Raw genomic sequence first — 23,055 nt, forward strand, 5'->3', positions numbered from 1 at the left:
TGTGGAAACAGAGATATGGGAAGAAGACAGCTCTGTGTTGAAGCTAGTCATTTATGAGTGTAACTTATAATGAGAGCTGGGAAGGGCAGTGCAGTTCTCAGACTGTTACAAAGAAAAGAACCATACAAAATCCAGTCTGAAATCTTTTCCAATCGGGAAGAAAAAGTCTTAAGTTCTGTGAAAAAAAGAACAATTCACTCCCAGACTTCCCTGACTTGCAAAGCTGCTTATTCACTGCATATTCTCAGGCCTTGGTGACAGAGATTGAATTTCCTCCCTTGCTGCCTCTTTTTCTCCAGACCAGCTTCTCACATCTTGAAGTGATCAGCAGCTTAGGAAGGGTGTGTGTCACTAGAGGCCCAGATTAAAGGGGAGAAGAAAAATGTACCAAAGCTGTTGCAAGAAGGCTGAGCATCTTCAGCAGTGCCTAAGAGCCAGTGCCTTCAGTGCAACTCCAGCAGCGTCACTTTTTCTCCAGATTTTGAGTCTATTCCCCATGCAGGCAGCGTCACTCAGGGAGTAGGAGGAGACCAGGGGACAGGCATTTGTCCCTCTGTCTTTCCAGGCTGGCTGTTGATATAAGCCTGTCATTTGTGGTCAGCTTTTGCCACATGGGTGCACTTTCATCTGGCTGCATTCGCTGTCCCTGCCGGCTTTGCAGTTTTTGGGAACAAAGCAATGGGAAGGCCTTTGGACTTTGCTGGCTGCAGAGTGGAAGCAGCCCCTCACATTAGGATAATGTCATATAATTCCCTCGCTAACATGGGGTGAGGAAGAAGGAGCAATTTCTATGAAAGAAGAGGAAAAAGAAATAAACAATGAGAACACATGGGCACATAAAGAGGATTTAGGCAGCTCTCTAAAATCCCCTAATTTGGGTCATTTCTTTACAGTAGGTTGGTTTCTGCTCAGTGCTGGTGTAAACTAGTCTCCAGCTTGACAGGGTTTGTTGCAGCTCATTTGAGCACAGCTTGACATGAGGAAGAAGCCATTGCATGGAGGGGGAGGAAGAAGCAGGGAAGAGGAGAAAACAGAGGAGAAACTCTCAAGCGAGGTTTGTGATAGGAAAGGTCTCGAAGCAGCTGGCAGCAGACAGCCTGACCACCTTGGCTGCTCTTGGGTTGGTGATATGCAGCTTCTGCCTTGCCCAGCACACTGCTGTCCTCAGTCTTCTTCCAACAGCATATGGAAGGTAGGCTCAGGAGCAGCCTCAACAGCCTTCGCCAGAGCAGGTTACTGTCACAGCACTAGCCAGCTGCTACAAGGCTTTTACCATCACATACCAGGTTAACTTCAATAAGAAGTTACCACACCTTGCCCCAGCAAAGCCACCAACCCCCCACAAGGTTTCAAAAGTTTATCTACTGTCCGTGCTGTTTCTTCATACTTTTCAGGCCAGTCCACCCTACTTCCTGCCTTTGCTGCATCCAGATTCTTCCTTCTCCAGGCTGCTCTTTCAGCCAGCCTCTCCTCATCCAGGCCCCTTGCTTCTCCCTGGGCCTCTCCTTGTCTCTCCTACATCCAGGGTACTCTCTCACCTCCCTCTGCTTCTTCTGAGTTTCTTCCTCCAGTGCTCCTCTTCATACAGTCCTTAAAGCTATTTAACTACTTAGGAGAAACCAGCCCTCAACCCCTGTAGCCAGCCCACAGCTGTACATTATCAATGTTAATTAACCCAGCTTCATTCCTCTATAATTCCTTTACAGATTACTTATTTCCCTACCTCAGAGTCCAAACTCAACAGTTGCTCTGGGGGTCTCCACACAAACTATGATTTTTAGTCCCAAAGTACATGTGTGGCCAGACTCACAAGATCTCTCCAAATAGCATCCCCTGTTCTTGCTACCTGGGGCTGGGCATCAGTCAGCATTTGGCCCTAGAAAATTCTTGCAGCCCTCCTGGGGCAGTGGGAGAAGGAGAAAGGCAACTGATGTCAAAGGTTTCAGAGGACTGAAATTAAGGGAGAACCTTTAACTGGAAACAAAGGCTGCCTGTCTTCTCTGAGCACCAGGAACCAGCTAAACCAGTCATGCTCACAGCTCTCCAGGTGCTGTAGCGCAACAGAGGCCATACTGGAGGGATCGCTTACCTCTCCCCTTCTGAAGGAGGAGGGCAGAGCAGAGTGCAGGTAACTGCATGGGTACCAGCTGTTTCAGAGCCACGCTTTTGGCAGTGGCTCTCCAGTGCAAAGCTTATCAGATCCATCGCCCAGGTCATCCCACCCAGGAAAGGCCACTGTCCTTTGAGTCCCTGTTTCCTTGCTGGGTTGGTGCACCTATGCATGTGGAGTTCTGCTTGTGAGCAGAAAGATGCTTATCTTTATTACGGGCTTCTCCTGCCTGGATGAGAAGTTGTAATTCTCTTCTGATAACATCAGCAGCTGCACAGGTCCTCTCAGCTTTCTCTTAGCAGGATCCCAGCGAGCATTGCAGGTGCCCTAAGAGGCACCCCAGAGCATCGTGGTGCCAGGCTACTGCCTGAACTTGTCCCTTTAGTTTTTTTGCAGTTTCACTTCAGATCATTGACATAATTTCTTCACAAGACTATTCAGAAACTTTGGAGGCAACATAATACTTGTGAAATTGGACCATTTAGCATAAATGGCACAAGGCAATCAGACTTCAGGCTATCCGTTGTGATTTTTCCCCTTTGCTCTTTCTGTATTTTTATTTTCATTTTGCTAAATCTATTCTTCCCTTTAATTCTGCTTCCTCTTTATGTCTATTTTTATCTTTATTTGCAGGGGCTCTTGTTCTTTTAAATACCAAACTCTTTTGGCAGTATGTTTTTAGCTGAAGGCAGACGGCCTCTTTGTGTCAACTGTTACATCCCAGTCACAGGATGCAGCTTGCAAACAATTTGCAGAGAAAACTGAGTATTTTGTGGTGCTACTAAAATGCCTTTTTTCTTGTGCTGCTTTCTTTGGGCACATTGTACATGCTACGTCTCTTTTACCGGGCACATTCTGTCCTTTGGCTCAGCTGTTTCTTCATAGGACAATTTCTCCTGGTCTGCAAATTATTTCGCAAAAGCAGAAAGCCATCTCCAAAGGTTGGACACTGGCTTGAACCTTCCTTGTTCTGAGCCCTGGGCATTCTTACTTGCCCACAAAACTGCTGTTTGTATTTCACAGTCTTATTTGTGTAAATCCACCCACTTGTCTCCATATGGAAATGTGGTCTGTGGCTGGATCTGCAGATCCAGGCTACCATTTCTTCTGCTTGTCTTCCTGCCAGCAGCTGCAATAGGATTTGAAAGCACCCTGCAGCCTTGTGAACTCTTGCTTCTCCTAAACCTGGCTTTTCCCAGCAGGTTGCTTCTCATTTCTGAGAAAATGATAGTGCTTATTGTCATGACACCTTGAACCAAGAATTCCCCAAACTGCATGCTGGAACCATGGTTTCAAATATGCTTTCAATTCTTCCACAGCTTCTCCCTTCTTCTTTGACTTCTCATGTGAAACTAGTATATTGAAAAGAATCATCCTCATGAGCATGCACTACCCTTTCTGTTCCCGTCAGGGTATGTCACACAGGTTTTGTTCTGTTACTATTGCCTGTCAGTCAAGCTCCTTTTGCACTTCTTCACCACAGATGTTAATTAAAAAAAAAAAAAAACCAAGAAAAAACCCAACATTTTCTGGTATGGTACTTGCACACAAATGGAGAAAGTATGCTGCTGCAGGAATGGCACTACGCTGAAAGCTAGTAACTGGCTCTGATTTGTAGCCAGCAACACCCTCTTGTTTAGGTGAGCAATTATAAAGGTGAAAAGTAAAGGGAAGAGCTGATTTTGCAATGTATGAATGGTTGAAAAGACTGCAGGGCATGTCCACGTGGGACAGACGCCTGTGTGCAGTAGTGCCTGCAAGATGGGCAGATTAACAGTACAGTGCTGATCGCATCAGTGAAACTTGTTCTTAAAAGAGTAAAAATAATCTGATTGTCCCACCCAATTTTGGCAGCTGGGTACATCCCAGAGCACTATTTCTGCATGTTTTGCCGTGACACCACAACTAAGGCAGAACAGTAGAGGCTGGAACCCAAAGCCCAATTACACACGAGTGACATTTGATTGTACAGAAACTCACCTTTGGCAAAATCTGGCGGTTCTCATCAGAAAAGCCAGGCTAACTGCCTGACACCTAGCGCTGGTAATCAGAGATGCAGCTTGCAAAGTTTTTTTTTTTTTACAAGTGTGGCAGGCTGTCCATCGCTGGTTCAGGATTGAAGGTGGATGATACAACATCTCTTCACTCAAGACATAACAGTCACCGCAGGTGCTGACCACCAGCACCTCAGGACCTGGGTTTTTAGATGGTCTAAGTCAGCAGAGCCCAGACTTCTGACGAGTTACACTAATCCGTATCACAGGAACATCTGAAAGTTTGTGAAGAGGCTTGTACAACACAGCTGTTGATGACTGCAGAGGGACAGAGGGCTAGGACGTCCTGCCAGTCCTATGAAATAATCGAATGTATGTTCTATTTTCTGTTTCCTAAGCACCATGCCTGCCTTTGGAAAGTAACTGCTCATACATACTGTTTAAACAGGTAAACGAATTCCACACTGCATGAACTTTTACACCTTAAAGCAAAAAGACATTGACACATCAGTGTAGAAGCTGTTAAAATATTTAACTGGAGAAATACAGGCCCAGCCGTAAGGGGGGCTTCTGTTATAGGCCTCAGATTTAGAGGACAGTCCTTTGGCTGGTTGCTAGGTACAGTTGGACAAGAAAGTGCAGAGAGACTATTCGGTTCCCGAGGGGTGCAGCAAGTCCAAGTTCATGAGGAAAACTGCCACGGGAGGCGGCGGGGGAGGCGGGGGGGGGGGGGGGCAGCGGACGCAGAGGGCTGAGACAGCAGCTGTATGCGAAGTACTCTGCTGCCCGGGGAGGCCCGCAAGCCAGCGATCCCATGTGAAAGATCGGTGTGATTATTCTAGGCCAAAACGGCGTTTTGAGCACGATTCCCCTCTGCAAACGGCCCAAAGGCCCTCGGGCCCGGCGTGAGGGACCCGCCGCTATTTCGCTCCCAGTGTCCTCTGCGCCGCACCGCGGGGCAGGGCGGGAGCGACAAGATGGCCGCGCCCATGTGAGGAGCCGCCGCCGGCGTCCGCGCTCGCCTCAGCCGCGCTGCCGCTTCCCGCGTGGCCCCGGGCGGCGCGGGAGCCGGAGCCCGGTCGCGGCGGCTGTGCGTCCGTCCCAGAAATAATGAGGATATCGGGCCCCCATGTCGGACCACTCTGACGAGAGGGCGACGATGATTGCGGCCGGCGACCTGCAGGAGTTCGCCCCCCGGGGCCGCGAGCACTGCCGGCGCCACCCCAGCGCCCTCACCCTCCAGCTGCGGCGGCTGCAGCCCGCCTCCGAGCTCTGCTCCTCCGACGGAGCGGCCGGCCTGGTGGGCTGCCTCCGCGAGGTGACGATCCACGAGCGGCAGCGGGTACGAGGCGGCGGGGGCTTCGGCCTGGCCTCCGGCTCCCTCAGTAATCGCCCCGCCGTGACCGCGCAGCGATGACCGGCTGCTGGGCTCACACCGGCAGGCCCCGTAGCTTTCCCTCAAAAAAATCTTGGTTTTCAGGAGAGTTGGCAGTTGAGGAAAGGCGTCAGTGATGTTGGGGAAGCGGTGGACTTCGATGAAGAGCTGTACGTGGCCAGCAATATGGTCATCTGGAGCAAAGGCAGTAAAAACCACGCGTCTGCAGTGTATAAGGCTTTCACGGTCGACAGCCCTGTTCTGCAGGTATGAGAACCTGGAAAGGTGGCGACTGAACGAATGCGCCTTAGCTAAAAAGGACCCGCTGAGTGTTTTCAGGGGGTGGTCTGAGCTGGGGTTATTTTGGGAAATGGGGAAACAAGAGATTGTGTAGTAGCATCAGCTAATAATCATAAGTTAGTAATTATACTCTGTTTGGTTTTAGGCCTTATGGTGTGATTTCACTATACCCCAGGACAAATCTGAAAAAGCTGATGGTAAGTTTCCTGCTTATTGTAATGCTAGACAGACACTTCGAGTTCAGCGCTCATGGCTTCAGAAGCTTCTTCACAATGCTTTGCTGTGTTAAAAGTCTAAAGACTTGCTGGTTTAAAGGCTTACTGTGTTAAAACTGTTAACCTTACTCAAGTGTACTTTTTGTGTATAGGGGATGCCTAAAGAAAGAGAGAAACTTCAATGTGCAGGGGTTTTTTTTCTTTTCTTTTCCCCCCCAGTTTCAGGCAGCGATGAAATAGTAGAGAAATGTATCTGCATACTGCAGAATTCCTGTATAAATGTGCATAGCATAGAGGGAAAGGATTACATTGCTGCTTTACCTTTTCAGGTAAGTGCTGTCCTTTTTTTTTTTTTTTTTTTTTCTTCCACAAATGGGCTTGTTATGTGTTTGCACACTGTGGTGGGGAGTTGTGCATAAAGTGCTGCTGGTGGTGGTCACCTGCGGGTGAAAGTGACAAGGCTGATGAAAGTGTGGCCTTGTGGTGTGGGCATTGAATACTGCTGGAAGTAGTGGAAGCTGGCTGTGTGATGTAGGAAAGTATGGGTATGACTGCTTCATCATCTGAGAACCTGCTCCAGTTTACATTACTCTTCTCTCAAGCAAAGGCCTAAACACCTTATTTTGCTACAATGAGATACTCGAACATGAAACATAATCAATATGGTAAGTACGTGATTGGTTTTTGTCATAAAACTATTTGTAATTTTTTATAGGTCGCAAATGTCTGGCCAACAAAATATGGTTTGTTATTTGAGCGCACCAGTTCTTCACATGAAGTACCTCCAAGTCCACCCAGGTATGTAATGAGCGGATTTTATTGTTTCATTATAGACAGTTTGCTAATCTAATACAGGAGGGAGTGCAAGAGTTGAAGAGCATTAATGAAAGGATCAGTGTGTTCATGATGGGGACAGGTAAAATCAGGTGAAACACAAGGAAATAGCAGGAAGGAACTGAATGCTGACAATCCATATTCCTCTGATACTGCGTTCAGAACTAGTTGGGAGTGATGATCCTGGGAATGGGATATGGGGGGCATGATATGGGTGTTACTAGCCTGATTTCATTAAGGTTTGTCTGGTGAATTGGTTTCAGGCTGTGATGGATGACTTGGAGATTCACTGAGGGATTGTCATTGAGACACTTTCTCTCAGCTGCAGAATGTTTTAAATATATGGAGCATTACCTGTTTGGTGAGGATCCTAGACCCATGCTCTGTGGCTGGACATGCAGCTGAGAAGCAGAGTAAGAAGTTGGATGGTGTGCTGATGAGCAGCTTTAATACAGCCCCTTGCTCTTTCGGGCTTTATGTGTCCATTCCTGGCGCTTGTGATTCTCTAGTCCTCAGAAGAGTTGGGATTAGAAACTCCTGGAAATGTTTATTGAACACGCTCATGAAAATGTGCATTGCAAAAATCATGATTGACCCAACTCCAGCTGGCCTTCCATGAAAATTCTTCCTTTTGCTACTGCCACCACAGATGGGTGGCTTGATTGCTGCTCTGTGATGGATACAAATTACTTGATGGCGGCCGGCATGTCTCGGTCCTGGGAGCTGTGGAACCTAAACTCTTAAGCTGAGTCTGGGTTAAAGGCTTTCTCCTCTTCCTGCCTCCTCCTCCTAACTCGGCTGGTGCCACTCTGTTCACTCGGGCCAGCAAAGCCTGTTGTGTGGCCACTAGGTGGGGTCATTCTCAAGTGCTCCGAGATGTAAAGCAAGACCTCATCAACCTGTTTGATATCCCAGCCTTTGTCTGAGAGTGCTCCGTTAATCCAGCGAGCTTCTGTGAACGAAATATATGTCTCTACTGTTAATTCAGGCTTTGATTTGTTAAGGTCTGAAATGTTTTGGGATTACAGCATATGTACCAGCTACAAGAGAGAGCAATTATGCTTGTTAGCATGTAGGTTTTGAATATGCTTTGTTCGGTCTCTTTCTAGAGAACCTTTGCCTACTATGTTCAGCATGCTACACCCATTAGATGAGATAACACCTCTTGTCTGTAAGTCTGGAGGTAAGTTTGCATCTTTAGATCTATCACTTGGAGTCTCTCAGTATGGTATCAAACGCTTAATGTGTCACTTTACCATTTTCTGTGTTACAAAACTTGCGAGTAATCACTCATTCAAGAACACAGAAGCAGGGTGTTTTAGCTGCTTCACGAACAGGGAAACTGTTCAGGAAAGAAACGCAGATTGTGGAAGAAAGAGGGTATGAAAAATGCTGATCCCTGTAACTGATAACTGCTGTAGAAATCGTCCTTTTACCTTAACTGAAGTTACTACTTCTTTAGCAGGTGTGTTTGGCTCTGCTAGAGTGCAGTATGTTGCTGACTATACCTTGAGGATCGTGTTTCTTAATGCTGAGCCTTCCATTGTGATGACCTATGATACTGTGCAGAGTTTACATACAGTTTGGGCTCTTCGGAGAGTAAAGCCAGAGGTACAAATTTATTGTTGACGGAATATCATTATAAAAAATTTTGGTGTGTGTTTACATGTCCTTCTGGCTGTGTGTGTTAGAAATTATTTGTGATTGTGTGTGTGCGTGTGTGATTTTATTTTATTTGAAGGAGAGTGTTTGTCGGTGTGTTTCTTGGTTTTTGTTTTTTTTAAAAAATAGTTTATTTCATGTATTTGCCTGGACCATAGCCAGGGAGATCACCTGATGGTGATGGTCATGAAGTATATTGTGCTTATTGTGATATTCCTTATGTTGTACCAGAAGGTTTGGACTCCTTAAACTGTTGTGTTCTGTAAGAAAAGTGACAAACAATTTAGTGCCGTGAAAAACCATTGGAGTAGTTTCTGCGACTGAGAGAACATGGTTGGTAGAAATAACTTCTTAGGCTGAACACCTCCCTGGGCATGAATTTTTAACACCTAACTGATAAAACAAGCTCTTTGAGCATCTCCCTGGCTGTTATTGCACATGTGCTGTTTGTGCATAAACATCTCTGTTTTCTCTCCCAGGAGCAGAACATGGTGCTGAAGTTCTCGGAGCAGATGGGCACACCACAGCCCATGGCCACGAGCAGCTCTTTGACCGCTCATCTCCGAAGCCTGTCAAAAGGAGACTCGCCTGTGGGCTCCCCTTTCCAGAACTACTCATCTATCCACAGCCAGAGCAGATCGGTGTCATCGCCCAGCATGCAGTCCCGCTCACCATCTATCTCCAACATGGCTGCTTTGAGGTGGGTACTGAACATAATGTGTGGGCAGATGACACCGAAGAATACGAGCTATAGAATAGGGTGGACGTCTGGTATTGCTGTCTCTGCTGGTGCAGGTGCCTCTTCTGTTACAGCATCTGAAAGCCCTCTTGTGCCATTATCCCTATAGCACAGAAGGATAATTGACGTGCAAGAGCCAAAGAGGCTGTTCTGTCATTACACAGCCGGTCTGTAGCAGAGTTGAGAACTGTCTGCCGGTTGTTTTGAGGCCCAGGAGTGTTTTCATTTAGCTTTTCTAAAGAAAGCCATATTTAGAGGGAAGAGCGTGGGAGAGATTTTTGGTGGAATGGACTATGCAATTTAAAATGTTGGGTTTTTTACTTTTGAAATCTCATCTATTGGATTCTGACAGAGATGGTTGGAAATTAATTAGTCAACTGTTTTCCTATGCTGGAGGAAACAGATACTGAAGTAGCTGCTGGTTTAGGGTGGCTTTGGTTTGTTTTTAAAGTTTCTACCAGTATATAAGCTCTCTGGGATTCTGTATCTATTTTGAATATCCACTTTTCAGTAAGGTCTTTCATCTTTGCTTGCAGCCGCTCTTACTCCCCTGCCTTGGGAGTGCATTCTTTCTCAGGAGTGCAGAGGTTCAACTTTTCCAGTAGTACTCAGTCACCGAAGAGGCACAGTATTACCCATTCGCCAAACAGCACTTCCAGTGATTCCTTCCTTATACCAGAAACTGAACCAATTGTTCCTGAGCTGTGTATAGATCATCTGTGGACGGAAACAGTCACAAACATGAGGTTAGGTGCTTGTGTTGGGTTGTGAGAAGTTCTGGATTTCTTTTGCTGGGGTGGGAATAGAGTAAAATGACAGCTTTTAGTGTGTGTTTTCTGAAAATGGTGCCACCTTAAAGTAGATTCGTGGACTTGTATGTCCTATGTTAAAAAAAAATAATATTATGCTCACTAAGTGCCCAGCTCCCTTCAAAAGAGAATTGGGGTAGTTGGAACAGTTTTGCCTGTTGTGTTATTTGTGGCTCTCTGAATTGCGGAATGGTTTTATGAGATGTCTAAGGCAAAATAGGTTCTAACCTGGTCATTGCTTTGGGGGTTTTCTGATCTTCTAGGGTAGAGTATCTCTTTCTCTGTTAGCATTAAAAGGAGCAAAACACAGCATGAAACCCTAAGGCTGAACGGGAGAACAAAGCCAAAGAGCATGTGCTTTGCATGCCAAAAAGTGGGGAATGTGAAAATTGGAGTACCAGAAAATCAGTTTCAGGATTAGTGACTGAAACTGAGACTGGTGCCTTCTGACAACTTGATGCACTGCTAACTGAAGTCTAGTGAGACCCTACAGCTTGTGGACACTGTTTTCCCTCATCAAAACTTTTACGGTAAACCAAACAGTGTGCTGATCATTTTGTCTATTTTACAGAGAGAAGAATTCCCAAGCATCAAAAGTGTTTATTACCACTGACCTTTGTGGGCAGAAGTTCTTGTGCTTTTTAGTCGAATCCCAGCTCCAGCTGCGGTGAGCATCCCTATCTTGGGGACAGGTGAACAAAGAGGAGATGTCTACAAATCACCAGCTAGATAATGGTTTTAACATACTTATTCCTCCAGCTAGTAGAATCTGTTATGGCAGCATGTGGTACATCACTGGCTCTCACATGACATGTTTTTAACTGTGGTGGCATAGATGATTTGAGCTATTTAAATAAAACTGAAGCTGAGGGAGAACATTCACTCTAAGTTGAATGGTATTCTTACTTATTTTTATCTTTACCCTTGGAGTATGTTGCGGGCTTTAATTAGACTAGCAGAGTAAAAATAAGTTGACTAGCAGGGCAAAACAAGCGAAGGAAGGAGGAAGGAACCAGGTATACCACAATAAAAGTAACTGTGCCACGCAACACTGTTTTAATTCTCTGTCTTCTTTCCCTAACGACAGATAGGACAGTCTCTTTATGTTTCTGTTGTTTTCTCAAATCTCTAGGTGTGTAAAATTTCAAGAGAGCAATGATAAGTCGCAGCTGATATTTGGTTCTGTTACCAGTATTCAAGCAAAGGATGCCGCTCCGGTGCAGGTATGTAACCCTGTGTGGACGATTAACTGTGGAGTATCCTGCTTTGTCACTTGTTGTCCAACTGTTGTCATTTGTCTTAAATACAAGAAGCTGAATACGCAGCTTGATTCTTACAGGGCATTGATATGCTGCTGGTTCTGGAAGGCAGCGGAAATCTAGTGCTTTATTCTGGAGTGGTTCGGGTAAGTAACAGTTTCTCTGTCCTAAAAGAAATGTTTGAATCTTTTTGGTTGATGAGGGGATCCTGTGTGCATCATACCATACAAGGTGTCATTTTAAGCTGCTTGTAGGCTGCTGCTCCCTTGGGACTTGCTTGGGAATGTGGCTGTGCTCACGTACCAAGTGTAGTTTATGCGCAGTGCTTGAAAGGTAGTTCTGAAGAATCAGTGACACTTTGTGATACAATTAAATAATCTCTTGGTCTTATTGCCAGTGCTGGTAAAATACTAAAGTAACAAAATGCTTTCAAAGAAAAAAACCCTTGAAGAATATGGAAAATAAGAATTGTTCCTGAACAAAAGAAAACTTTCAAACTTCTCTGTAGCATGCCAGATGGTTTTAGTAAAACTGTTAGATATTAAAGCAAATTGCTTTGCTTTACAGAGGGCTGTTATTGGAATGGACGTGATTTGATTAATCCAAAATAAAAGTTTTTCTTAAATTCTGTAGAGATGCACTATGCTCTCTCTGTGTGTGCAGAAACCTTGGACACTGCAATTTGTATGTGTATGTGTTTCCACACATTTGTGTGCATGTGTCTATATGTATATATAGACACACATATGTACACAAAAAAAGCATATAGTCTCGAAAGTAGAGCTTTCTCAGTGAAGCCCTGCTGGAACTCTTAGTTGGAGTAGACCTGTAGCAACAACATACAGTGCTGACCATATATGGTAGTTTTTTCAGTGTGCCATCATCTGAAGAAAGTAATTACATGAAGTAATCTTTAATCTTCTCTTCAGAGACCCTAGTTTAAATACGTTGCCATTTTTCTTAAAACGTTTCCTTTAAGATGTTAAAATCTGATAATGTCTGTATATGTAAGCAAGCTTGTGGAAGCACAGGCATGAAAACCAACTATTTGTTTTCCTACATACTGTTCACAAAAAGGTGGGGAAGGTTTTTATTCCCGGGCTGCCTGCTCCATCCCTGACAATGTCCACTCAAATGCCTCGGCCGAGCACTCCCTTGGATAGTGTCAGCACTCCATCCAAGCCTTTAAATAAGCATCTGGGGCCCCTAGAAGAGGTAAGGAGAAAGGAAGTCCTGCCATGGAAGGGGCTTAGTTGTAACAGCTTCAAATGACTGCTTGATTTTTAACTCTCAAGGTATCTTTTGGAGCTAAATCTTCTATTTTTCTTCTGTAAATCCCCAATATAAATAGCGTTTAAAGAAGATCTATTTAGTGTTGCCCTGTTTATGATTTTTGTAAAACTTCTGAGGCAGAGATTGGAAAGATTTATAGTTATTTTCAAAATACTTATTAAAAATGGCAATTTTAGCTGTCCTTTGCTCAGAGCCTTGTATTTCAACAATTCTAAGCAATCACTTTCACCACTTTTCAGGGTGTGCTTTTGTCACCAGTTCCAGAGCTAAGGGATTCTTCCAAACTTCATGAATCAACTTATGTTGAAGACTGTACTTTTCAGCAGCTTGGGACATTCATTCATGGTCTGAGAGATCCTGTCCACAACAGAGTAACTTTGGTAGGCATTATCCTGTTAATTCGAGTCGACGCTTTGTTAGCAAAGTGAAATGAGGGTAACATTCACTTCTGCATAGTGAGACATAGCTGGCAGCTCCTGATCAGCAGCAAAATACCACACCTGCATAGGCGGTTCCACCTTTTCCTCTGTAGAATACTCTAGAAGTCAGAACTTGATTCCTTCAAGTGATTCAGCTCAATATCTATTTCAAGGGTTTCATCTGGGGTTGCAGATTTTTAATGTAGCAAATAACCAGGAATGAGGAATATGCTTAATAGATAAACAAGTTCTGAGTTGGTAGAAAAGGACCCTGGCTTTACACGTTTCATAATTTGACTCTTACCTTTTTATTTTTCAGGAACTCAGCAATAATACAATGGTTCGGATTACTATTCCTGAAATCGCCACTTCAGAACTAGGTAGAGTTCAGAATCTGTCACGTGAAATATGTTCCATAATTTTTGAGGGTTCATTTTTGAAGTAGTTTGTGCATAGCCTAGGCTGTAATGATTCAGTGCCACACAATCCAAGCTCTAATAACTTACCTTCTAAAGCTGCTACCGTTTATTTAGGTGTGCTCTGTTGCTTTCAGTCCTTCACCCACTGCTTTCTTAGAACTTCCTTTGTTCTTTAGGTTGCTTTGCTCTCTACTATAGTGTATATTATCGTTTGAGGAGGGGCTGAGATGCCAGTTCAGACAGAAGTTGGTTTCAGTAATGAGCAACAGGGAACTTTTTTCCCCTTTTGTGTGGTGAACTAGGGGCTGTGCTCAACCTGAGCTAAAGGAACAGCTGTTCAAGGTTGTCTGGTGTGGCTTTTATTGAAAGAGTATCCGGAGAGTTAAGAGTAGGTCCAATAAGAGGACCTGTAGAGATTTATAGTACTGATTGGAAGAAGTACCAGGAGATAAGATGGAAAACACACCTAACTTTTTTTTCTTCTTTTCCAACAGTAAAAAGATGTCTGCAAGGAGTCAAAGCTATTCTGCCCAAGGAGATAGCTGTACAGATGCTTGTCAAGTGGTACAATGCTTACAATGCTCCAGGAGGACCAAGCTATCACTCGGAATGGAATTTATTTGTAACGTGTCTCATGAATATGATGGGTTACAACACAGAGAGATTGTCCTGGACACGTAATGTAAGCAAGCTCATGTTTGTTTATCAGCAGCTTCAACATAAACTAGGTGACTCTTCAAGGTTCAGAATGGTTAGAGAGATAGTGAAGTCAGAAATAGATGGTGTCGTGTCTTAAATCATGAGATACCATCGAATCAATTCTGTATTTCTAAGTTTCAGGTATACGTTTTAGTCTGTGTTTATTATGCAATATATTTATAAGGTACTTGCACCAACTGTCTTGGTAAAATAAAAATAAATTATGAAGATTTTACCCCAGTTTGTGACTAACACTGATGAATTAAAGATTTGATTAATCTAATCCATATTAAGCTTACCCTTGCTAGAAACACAAGTCGCAACTCAGACTCCTGTTTCCTAAAGAGGATTTTCCATGAAGTTTTCAAATTAGTGTTTAAGGATCTGTGTTTTTTCAGCTGCTGTACTGAATGTATTTGGGAGTTTTCTGCAAGTGGGTTTCCTGCTAGCAAGTATGTTTGCAGTACTTGCGGTGGGGGGGGGGAAAGCAGCAAGGGTATGCGTGCAAGTGAAATGAAAGCAGTTACAGTACAGCTACATTACTAGCATTAGCTCATCCACAGTATTTCCTCTGTCCTAGTAAATGCCAGATGTTAGGCAGTCAAACTGTGGAATTTGTGCACTGTACACTAGAATAACTGGTTGTGTATAGATTAATCTAATTGCAGTATAGGTTTTATATGAAAGCAAAGTGTAGAAGTACTTAAAGTAACTGTCATGTGATATTCGGTTTGAATTCAGGTGATACAATTGGTGATTCACGTATGCAGCCTTGGGAATTTCAGTACTGAGGTACTTTTTGGTATTTTTTTTTTTTTATTTCTCACAGCTTGATTTTGAAGGATCGCTTTCACCAGTTATTGCTCCAAAGAAGGCTAGACCATCAGAAACGGGGTCAGATGAAGTGAGAAATGGTTCTCTTTTACAAATAAAAGGCAGGGGGTGGGGATGGGGATGTTGGGTTTTGGTTGTTTGGTTTTTTTTAAGGGCAAAGCAGAGGAAACGCCCTCTTGAGTATTGCATTTCATCTGAGCTCATCTGAGATTACAGGCCTTTGGGGGAACGAAAACTTCTTTTGCCCTGTGTAGTGGCTGCGTCATGTGACCTTGCTTGTCAGGGTTCTCGCTTCCAGAGGGGCAGGTTGAACTTGGGAATGGATTTAATACGGATCACAAAGCGATCCCAGATAGTCTCCTGACAATGTCAAATTTCTCCTAGATGCTTCATCCCTTTAAAATGAAGCTCTCACTCCTCTGGTTACTCAGCTCCTTTAGCCAGTTAGTAGCAGCAAATTACATACTTCACCGAATGCACTGATTCTCAACAAACTTGTGGAGTCTTTAAGATCAATTCATGGAGCTCTGCCTAGACAGGAATAGGAAGTTTTTGCATAACTGAACAGTAAAGTGGATGAGGCTTACCATCATCCCATCATAAGAGGCTTATGAGCTATGGTGGTCCAATTGTGCTGTTAGCTTTTTGTGTGTAGTCTGCAACCCCTACAGTCTACAGGCAACAAAGATCAGGATCTAATGCCTGATGTGCTGTGGCAGGGGGGATGCAAAGAAGGCTGGGATCACTAGGTGAATTGCATAAATACTCAGTGGGGTCTTACGCACAGAGTATTGGAGCAAGCAAGGTACTCTCGGCTTTCTTTTGTTCTTTTAAGTATAAGGCTTTGATTCTTTTATGCATGACAGGGGAGGTGGGGGAAAGGATGAAACTTAACGATTGAATCTCTGTGGCTTGCAGAGTTTGTGCAGCGCGTTTACCATACAACAATCACATTAGTATTGGTTTATGGGGGGGAAAAAACCCTCCTCTGTAACAGTGCTTTGGAATTACCTTGCTTGAAGTTGATGTTCACTTTGGAACCTCTGCCTCTCTTTCCTGTTTGTTTGGTCTAGGACTGGGAATATCTCTTGAGCTCAGATTACCATAGAAATGTTGAGTCTCATCCTGTTGCCAAAGCTTTGCGACTGGACCCTCTGGAAGTTTTGGCTCCAAAGGATGATTTTTTACAGAGCCTTAGCTTGGATTCCTCAACCCTCCTTTTCACCCATATTCCTGCTATTTTCTTTGTTCTTCATCTCATCTACGAGGAGCTCAAACTGAATAGTCTTATGGGAGAAGGAATTCGTTCACTTGTTGTTCTTCTGGTTCAGCTGGCCAGGTATGCCCAAGTGACAAATTGTGGATATTATATCTTGTGCAGTGTCTCTTGATGGTGGGTGTGTACTATTTTTATGGGGAATTTGGGGATTGCCCAAATGGAACAGACTTTTCAAGTATTTAAGGAAAATGAATGAATGTTTAAAACCTTACTGTGCTTGGATATTTGCCGTGGTAAATCTTTTGTATGGTTCTGGCCACTTCCCAACATCGGTGTGATTCACAAACCTCAGGTGCTACAGCTTGTATTTTGTTTTTTTTTCTCTACACATCATCACACCTCAGCTCATGAGATCTGTCAAATATTGTTGTTTGTTGTGGCGTCTTTACTGCAGCCAGTGATTGCATCTTCTTGTCTTCCACAACCACCTTCAAGTTGCATTGCATGTTTAAGTTTTTAAGTGTTTAAGTAAAAGGCCAGGTAACATCTCCCGGAGTTGTATTTCCTATTTCTACCGGGTTTTTTTTCTATGGTTATAGATTCTTCCCCAGTAGCACCTGCTATAGCCAGCTGGCTAAATGATTCCCAGAAGTGGCGTCTACTCGCTTGTGCTGAAAAGGCTGTCCTGTCCTGTATTCTATCATGCCAGCAAGAAGCAAGTCTGAAATGAAAGATGGTGTCTTTTGAGGCTGGTAGCTGCTGTATGCATTCATGTTTTGCAGATAACCCAGCAGGTTATCTAGCTTTGACAGTTAGAATTTGGAGGAAGCTGTAGTGACAGGAGTCACACCTTAGACGGTGGTGGAGGTGTGGACAAAGCTGAACAACAGCTGAAGAGAAGTGCGCTGGCAGAAAAGTAAACATACAGATTCACTGCTTAGAGAATGGGCAGTGCCCGTGAGTGGTCTTAAAGTTAAGGAAGTCCCTCCTCCTATCTGCTGCATACACAAGCATTAAAAAAAAACTTAACAGAAAATGTCAGAGAGGTGCGGGAAGGTAGAGTAGTTTTTTGGTTTTTCTTTTCCCCCTCCAATGTGATTCACCTCTCTCATTCTAGGGACTTAAAACTTGAAGCTTATATAGATTATTACTACAGAGACTATCCAGCCCTTGTAAAAACCTCCAGACAGGCTTGCGTAATTGATCAAGGTGAGTTTAAGGCTTTTCAAAGCTGGGTGTTTGGTGATAATGACGTGCAGATTTTCTCTAATGCTGAGCATGTTGGTAACTGTTCCCTTTAAAGCTGGTCAGGACTTAATCCCAGTCCAGTGCCTCATGGGACACACCACAGAACAAGGTCTTGGGAGGGAATAGTGGTTTCATCTTGGCAAACGCCCAGCTCACGCTAGCTGACAAATCTTAGCAGACAACTGTGGAAAAGCCTGGTAGTGAGATGTGCCTCTCTTGTGGAAAGTATGGCTGGGCTGGCAGACTCTCAGTTTATAGTTCATAAAAACTAAATGAAAGCTAAAGGCAGAAAATTTGAGATTAGGTTATGCGTTGTCTGTGTACCTGTTTACTGTCCTACCAGCTGAAATTTACTAGCCATGTAAGGAAAACTACTGTTTCTCCTGACTGAAAAAAAAAATCTCGTAGCTTTGCTACTCCTGTTTGTGGGCAGGGAAGGCAAAGAAGTTGTAGATAGGTTGTATTCTCACTTAAGCAATTTAATGTCGTTGAAGAACAGTACAAGGCTGTTCTAGTGCAGTTTTTGAGAATGACTCTATATTTACTCCTTTTCACTGTGGGATGAGGTGATTTTTGTTCTTGAAAAGGCAGGTAGGTGTCTCAAGTTTTCATTACTGTCTAGCTATAAACTTCCATCTAACAGGAGGAAGATGTGATCTGTAATGTTTTTGGGAAATACTATATTTTTGTTGTTATAGAAGTGCTGTAGGGCTTGCTTTGGGAATAGTGGAGAATTATTGTGCGTTTGCCATGAGCTCTGTGTCATTGCTGTTCATATGATTAAGTCCAAACAGGTTTCATGCACCATCCTTCATTTTTTTCTGCTGAGCCTCCAAGTATCTTTCAGTGGCTGAGTTCCTGTCTGAAGGGAGAAGGAGTGCAGCCTTATCCTTACCTACCAGGCATCTGTGAAAGGAGCAAACTAGTAGTACTGGTGCGTACTTTGGTAAAAAGGATATTTTTTTGTTCTGCCACCACAGCAGCACTGTGGCCCGGGGTTTGCTCCAGCCACTTAATTTCCCGCAAGTGAAGCGTCCCTAGCGGGAAGTCAAATAACAGAGCGTGTAATCGTGCTGTGCGGAGCAGCAGGGGCATGCTAGAGGGGTATGGAGCCTGTGATCAACAACTGCTGTAGCTGTACTGTTTGGAGGCTTAAGCATCTCCAAGTGTTGCTGCTTTGTACTAAGCAACCTCATTTGTCTGCATGAAATCCTCTTGAGTATCCCTGCAGTATAGTAAACTGTGCAGCGTCTGCCTCTCCACAGGGAGAAAAATATGTATTTAGTAGGGAGAAATCCCTGTGAGTCCCCTCTTCTCTTTTATTATTTTAATATTACTGAAGGGTGAGGATGTTTTTTTTAACAGATGGGAGGGAGGTATTTGAGGTTGGGAAGGAGAGCTCATGAGTACAGAGTGAGTAGCCTATGCTTCACTGCTTACGTGTATTCTTTTTTTTTTGTGGTTTGCAGTAGTGGCATGTGCAAAGTAATAGTGTAACTCAAAGTTAACTGTATTTTGTGAGTGAGAATTTCCCGGCTTTCTTCTTGGGCATGTATCAACATAAATATTGAGTCGCATGAGTAGTTGTAAGTGCTGATGTTATCTCCTGATCAGCCTTGCTCACTTATTCACAAAGCGTTTATGGAGAAAACCTGCTGATACAGGGCTTGGAGCAGAGGTGTTGAGCCTGAGGTGTTTGAAGGGAAAAAAAAAACAGAACAAAAAAAGAGGAGAGACTCTGCTTTGACCCAGGTGTCCAAGATTAGTTGCAGAATCTCTGTTACGAGCTGCCAGGAGTCAGCCTGTCCTCTGCTTCAGAGCATGGAGGGTTGAAGCAGCAGCATTGAGACTGTTAAAGTGCTGATGCTTTTGCTTAAAATTTGTCCCTGCCCTCAAGCTCTGAAGAAGGGTAACCTTCCCCTTGGATGATCACCTGTGTCTGTCCAGCTCTTTCTTCCTACCTCTGCCTGATTTGGCAGTGCAGAGGACAGAGCTAGTGTGTTGGCAGTGCAGCTTATCAGAAGATCTTCATGAAAAACACAAAAGAATTTTAACCTGGATGTGATTTTTGCCTTTGGCATGCCAGGTTGTCTGGCAGTATCAAAAAGTAATAGGGTGACAGATCACTTTGATTTTTGCTGGCTAGATAGCTGAAGTGGACCCTGCCTTGAAAGGCAAACAACTTTTCACTCAGAGACTTCGCAAAGTCAACAAAATATTCAAGATGTGGAGGAAACTGAGTGAAAATGGTGCCTGTAGAAGTGTGTGTTTTGCAAGGAAAATTAAATGAAATGTGAGAAATGTTGGAAAGATAACTAGGAGCTGTTTAGAAGATCTTTTTAGCTTTGAAACAATTATTAGGGAAAAATCAGTTAATTGTTTCAGGATGTATTTTTTCCAAACTTCAAGATAGTAAACTTTTATGCTTTAGATTTCTTGCTTCGGTTGTTTCAGTCTCCTTTTACTAACTGTGTTTTCATAATAAACCTGTCCCCACTCTTAAAGTTATTAAAGTTATCTTCTGCCTGTGTTGATAGGCAGCATAGCAATTGCTACACACTGTATTATATATAGCACTTTGTATTATGGTGTCTCTTTCCTATCCAGAGTGTGGCTCTGTATATACTTGGTGATGAGAGCGCTGTGTCTAATGAAGCTTCCCATTACTTGTATAAGATCACATCAGGTAATGATGCTTTAATGCCATCACAGTATATCCTAGTGTCTTGTGCTTCTTATGTGCTGTCTTTTGCTTGGAGAATGTGGAAGTAATGCGGCTTTGTCTTTCCTAGGACAACGAAAACAGCAAATAGAACAGGATGACAGTCGGTATGAGGTTTTTAGTATTATTTTAAACTCTTGAGGTTTTGACTTTCTGCTGACTTTTTGGACTAGCTTTTATTGGCTTCTCCTTTATTCCCCTTTTATTTTACAGATGCAGTTTCAGACACAACACATCTGTTTCCAGCCTGGCTGAAAAATTAGTTATTTGGATGACTGATGTTGGTAAGAGCAGCTTTCATCATTGTGCAAAATGGTAACAATCATAAGTAATAGTCTTGTGCTTGCATAATATGAAATACCCTTTATCTAGTTTGATAAAAGAGGATTTTTCCCTCATTAATTTTAAGGTTTCACCTTAAGAGATCTGGAGTCTCTCCCCTTTGGCGTAGCACTTCCTATTAGAGATGCAATATATTATTGCCGAGAGCAGCCTGCCTCAGACTGGCCAGAAGCAGTTTGTCTCTTGATTGGGCGCCAGGATCTCTCCAAACAGGCGTGTGAAGGGAACCTGCAAAAGGGTAAATCTGTGAGTATGGGCATAAATTGATTTCATGGTACTGGGTGTTGGTTGGGCAGAGAGCTCTGGTCAGAAACTTTCCCACCATCTGCTGATGCTCAAGGGGTCAGAAGGTGCAGAATTCAAGACAGAGGGCAACACAGGGTTTACACGCATATGAGGGTTTCAGTATAAAAACCAGCATCCGGCACAGGAAGAGTATGTGCATAGCTGTGGAAACTGTCAATATAAAACAGATTTTGAACTTAATTTAGGCATGGTGCTCAAAAGTCTTTCCTACAGAGCTATTTGCTTGCCTCTGTAAGTCTTCCTCCTCTCCAAAACGGCTGCACCTTTGAGAAGTGTCAGGTTTTGGTACTCCGTCCAGAGCCTTTGCCATCAAAACAGCAGTGGCACAGAGAGAAGGAAGTGGGTATTTGTCAGTCTGTCTCCTTCTTGGGTTCGCATGGGTGGCATCTATCTCCCTGTCTTCTGGAAGAACTGGATTGCTTTCTGATCATATTTCTCCTTTTTTTTTCTTTTTTTTTTCTTTTTTTTTTTTTCCTCTCAAAAAGGGTTTAGTTGTTTGTATCCTCAGGTAAAACAAAAAAAAAAAGCATGTGGTGTTTTTTCTCTTAAACATTTTCTTCTGATGGTGGGAGTCGGTAGCATCTCATAGAGTTGTGGCTTGCTGAAGTGTCTTCTGCTGAGGACACTCTGGAAGCCAAAACTCTTCTTGAAAGTTGGCTAGTGGCATGCACAAAAACACTTAATAGTAGCAGATTGTCTGCAGACTTTTCGGAAGTCGGGAAGAGAGATTTTTAGTCTCAAGTACATCTTGGTCAAGATCTTTTTTGCTGTCAGCTTTGCAAGTGATGTTAAAATTATTCCAATTTTTGTAACAGGAGCTTAATGACTAACTACATATCAAATTAGTTAATTCATTACTTGGAAAAGTAAAAAAACTACATGTTCAAATCCCACGCCCCACCACTCATGAAAAATCTGTTTTGCTTTCTGCTGGTGAAGTTTTGCCCAGCAGTCACAGTACTGAATCTTAAAATGGTGATAAATTTGATTTTATCACTTACTTTATAACAATGCCTCGAATGTATGTAGCCTTAAAAGGATAAAGTGATCTTCAAACACTAAATTGTTTGTCATTTCTCAGGAGGGCAGGGTGGAGTTTCCTGTTTCAAAACGGACGCTGGCTATATGGGTGGTGCAGTTATGTATTGAGATTTTGTGCGTATTTATCAGAAGAAATTGGTTTTCATTCATCAGCTATTAATTTACTTGCACTCCTGGTGTCATGTGTTACCAGTGAGCCTTAGGGAAGACCCTGTGTTCAGTCTAGTCTGTGTGATTCTGTATCTTTCAGCTTGCTGCAATTCTGAGGTATAGAACAGGAAAATGACCAGTTTAGAGAGAGATGTGGGGGGGTTTTGTTCCTAGACTTGTCATACTAATATTTGTCATCACTTGCCTTGTTTGGTTTTGTAAATTAATGTCTCATCTGTGAAAGATGCAAAAGAAAGAGGAATGTGCTGGTCCACCTTAGGGTCAAGTCCAAATTATTTTGTCAGACCATAAAGAAACCGTATATTCTGCAGGAAAGCTTATTTCTGCAGCTGTCTAAAAATAAAATGATCCATGCTTCGTGTAGAGTGACAGGCTTGTCTGAAGCAAGTGTAGGGCAAGCAGACTGTGGGCATCCTCTGTTGCATCCTGACCTATGCTGTCTTCGCCATTCTTGTTGGTGGTCCTGTGCATTGCTTGTGTGATGTGAATAAACAGGGGAGGACAGAGACTTAGGTGAGAATTTCATAAATCTTGCATAGAAAGAGGACTTCCACAGCACTTCAGAGCACTTAAGTAGCTCAGGTGTGGAAGTTCAAAAAAATATTCTGGTACTGTGGTGAAACCCAGGTTGGCTGACGGCAACAAACATTTAGAATTTACTGCCATGCAGGCTCACTCTTTGAGTAGGTAACTTGGTTTTTCCAAGGTTGTTGCAGGGGGAAATCCAAGTTAAAGCTCTGATTCATGAAAACATCACTGATTAGAAAAATAACACAGGTGTCTGAGCAGAATATGCAGAACAGCAGCCCTGACTGAGTTGAGAATTAAAGTACTGGCACTTTAGAAGCAAGTTGTCACCAGGGGACTCTGTCTGTGCCTTCTGGAGTTTAGTCTCCTTTTTAATATATATCGAAATGCTCATCTAGGTTTCTGTTTTTCACTGCTCAACTTGAAGAAAAAAACATGTGTGTTTTCTTAGCAGTCATAGACAATTGTGTAGGCAGGGAGGGGAAAGCCCTTTCCTACTATTGCTCTGAAACAAGAA

The 23,055-nt window shown here is 43.3% G+C and overlaps 1 protein-coding gene across 5 annotated transcripts in view; it reads left to right on the forward strand.

The window, feature by feature from the left end:
• Positions 1–5,048: 5,048 nt before the first annotated feature.
• Positions 5,049–23,055, forward strand: part of ANAPC1 (anaphase promoting complex subunit 1) — a 60,295-nt gene continuing 42,288 nt past the window's right edge. For 3 of the 5 annotated variants that reach the window (XM_080408358.1, XM_080408359.1, XM_080408362.1), the window contains exons 1-24: positions 5,049–5,446; positions 5,585–5,746; positions 5,925–5,976; positions 6,214–6,323; positions 6,710–6,792; positions 7,938–8,011; positions 8,291–8,439; positions 8,970–9,190; positions 9,766–9,975; positions 10,610–10,705; positions 11,171–11,261; positions 11,378–11,443; positions 12,375–12,512; positions 12,830–12,970; positions 13,329–13,389; positions 13,923–14,110; positions 14,957–15,031; positions 16,035–16,300; positions 17,298–17,389; positions 18,214–18,362; positions 20,036–20,114; positions 20,221–20,257; positions 20,364–20,434; positions 20,560–20,738. In XM_080408358.1, the coding sequence (XP_080264484.1) occupies positions 5,234–5,446; positions 5,585–5,746; positions 5,925–5,976; positions 6,214–6,323; positions 6,710–6,792; positions 7,938–8,011; positions 8,291–8,439; positions 8,970–9,190; positions 9,766–9,975; positions 10,610–10,705; positions 11,171–11,261; positions 11,378–11,443; positions 12,375–12,512; positions 12,830–12,970; positions 13,329–13,389; positions 13,923–14,110; positions 14,957–15,031; positions 16,035–16,300; positions 17,298–17,389; positions 18,214–18,362; positions 20,036–20,114; positions 20,221–20,257; positions 20,364–20,434; positions 20,560–20,738 (3,003 nt within the window). In that variant the 5' untranslated portion in view covers positions 5,049–5,233. The remainder of the gene's footprint in view (positions 5,447–5,584; positions 5,747–5,924; positions 5,977–6,213; positions 6,324–6,709; positions 6,793–7,937; positions 8,012–8,290; positions 8,440–8,969; positions 9,191–9,765; positions 9,976–10,609; positions 10,706–11,170; positions 11,262–11,377; positions 11,444–12,374; positions 12,513–12,829; positions 12,971–13,328; positions 13,390–13,922; positions 14,111–14,956; positions 15,032–16,034; positions 16,301–17,297; positions 17,390–18,213; positions 18,363–20,035; positions 20,115–20,220; positions 20,258–20,363; positions 20,435–20,559; positions 20,739–23,055) is intronic. The other 2 variants (XM_080408361.1, XM_080408360.1) reach the window with 2 other exon arrangements.

The sequence above is a fragment of the Falco punctatus genome (assembly GCF_963210335.1).
Source record: "Falco punctatus genome assembly, chromosome: 12".
Classification (NCBI taxonomy): Eukaryota; Metazoa; Chordata; class Aves; order Falconiformes; family Falconidae; genus Falco; species Falco punctatus.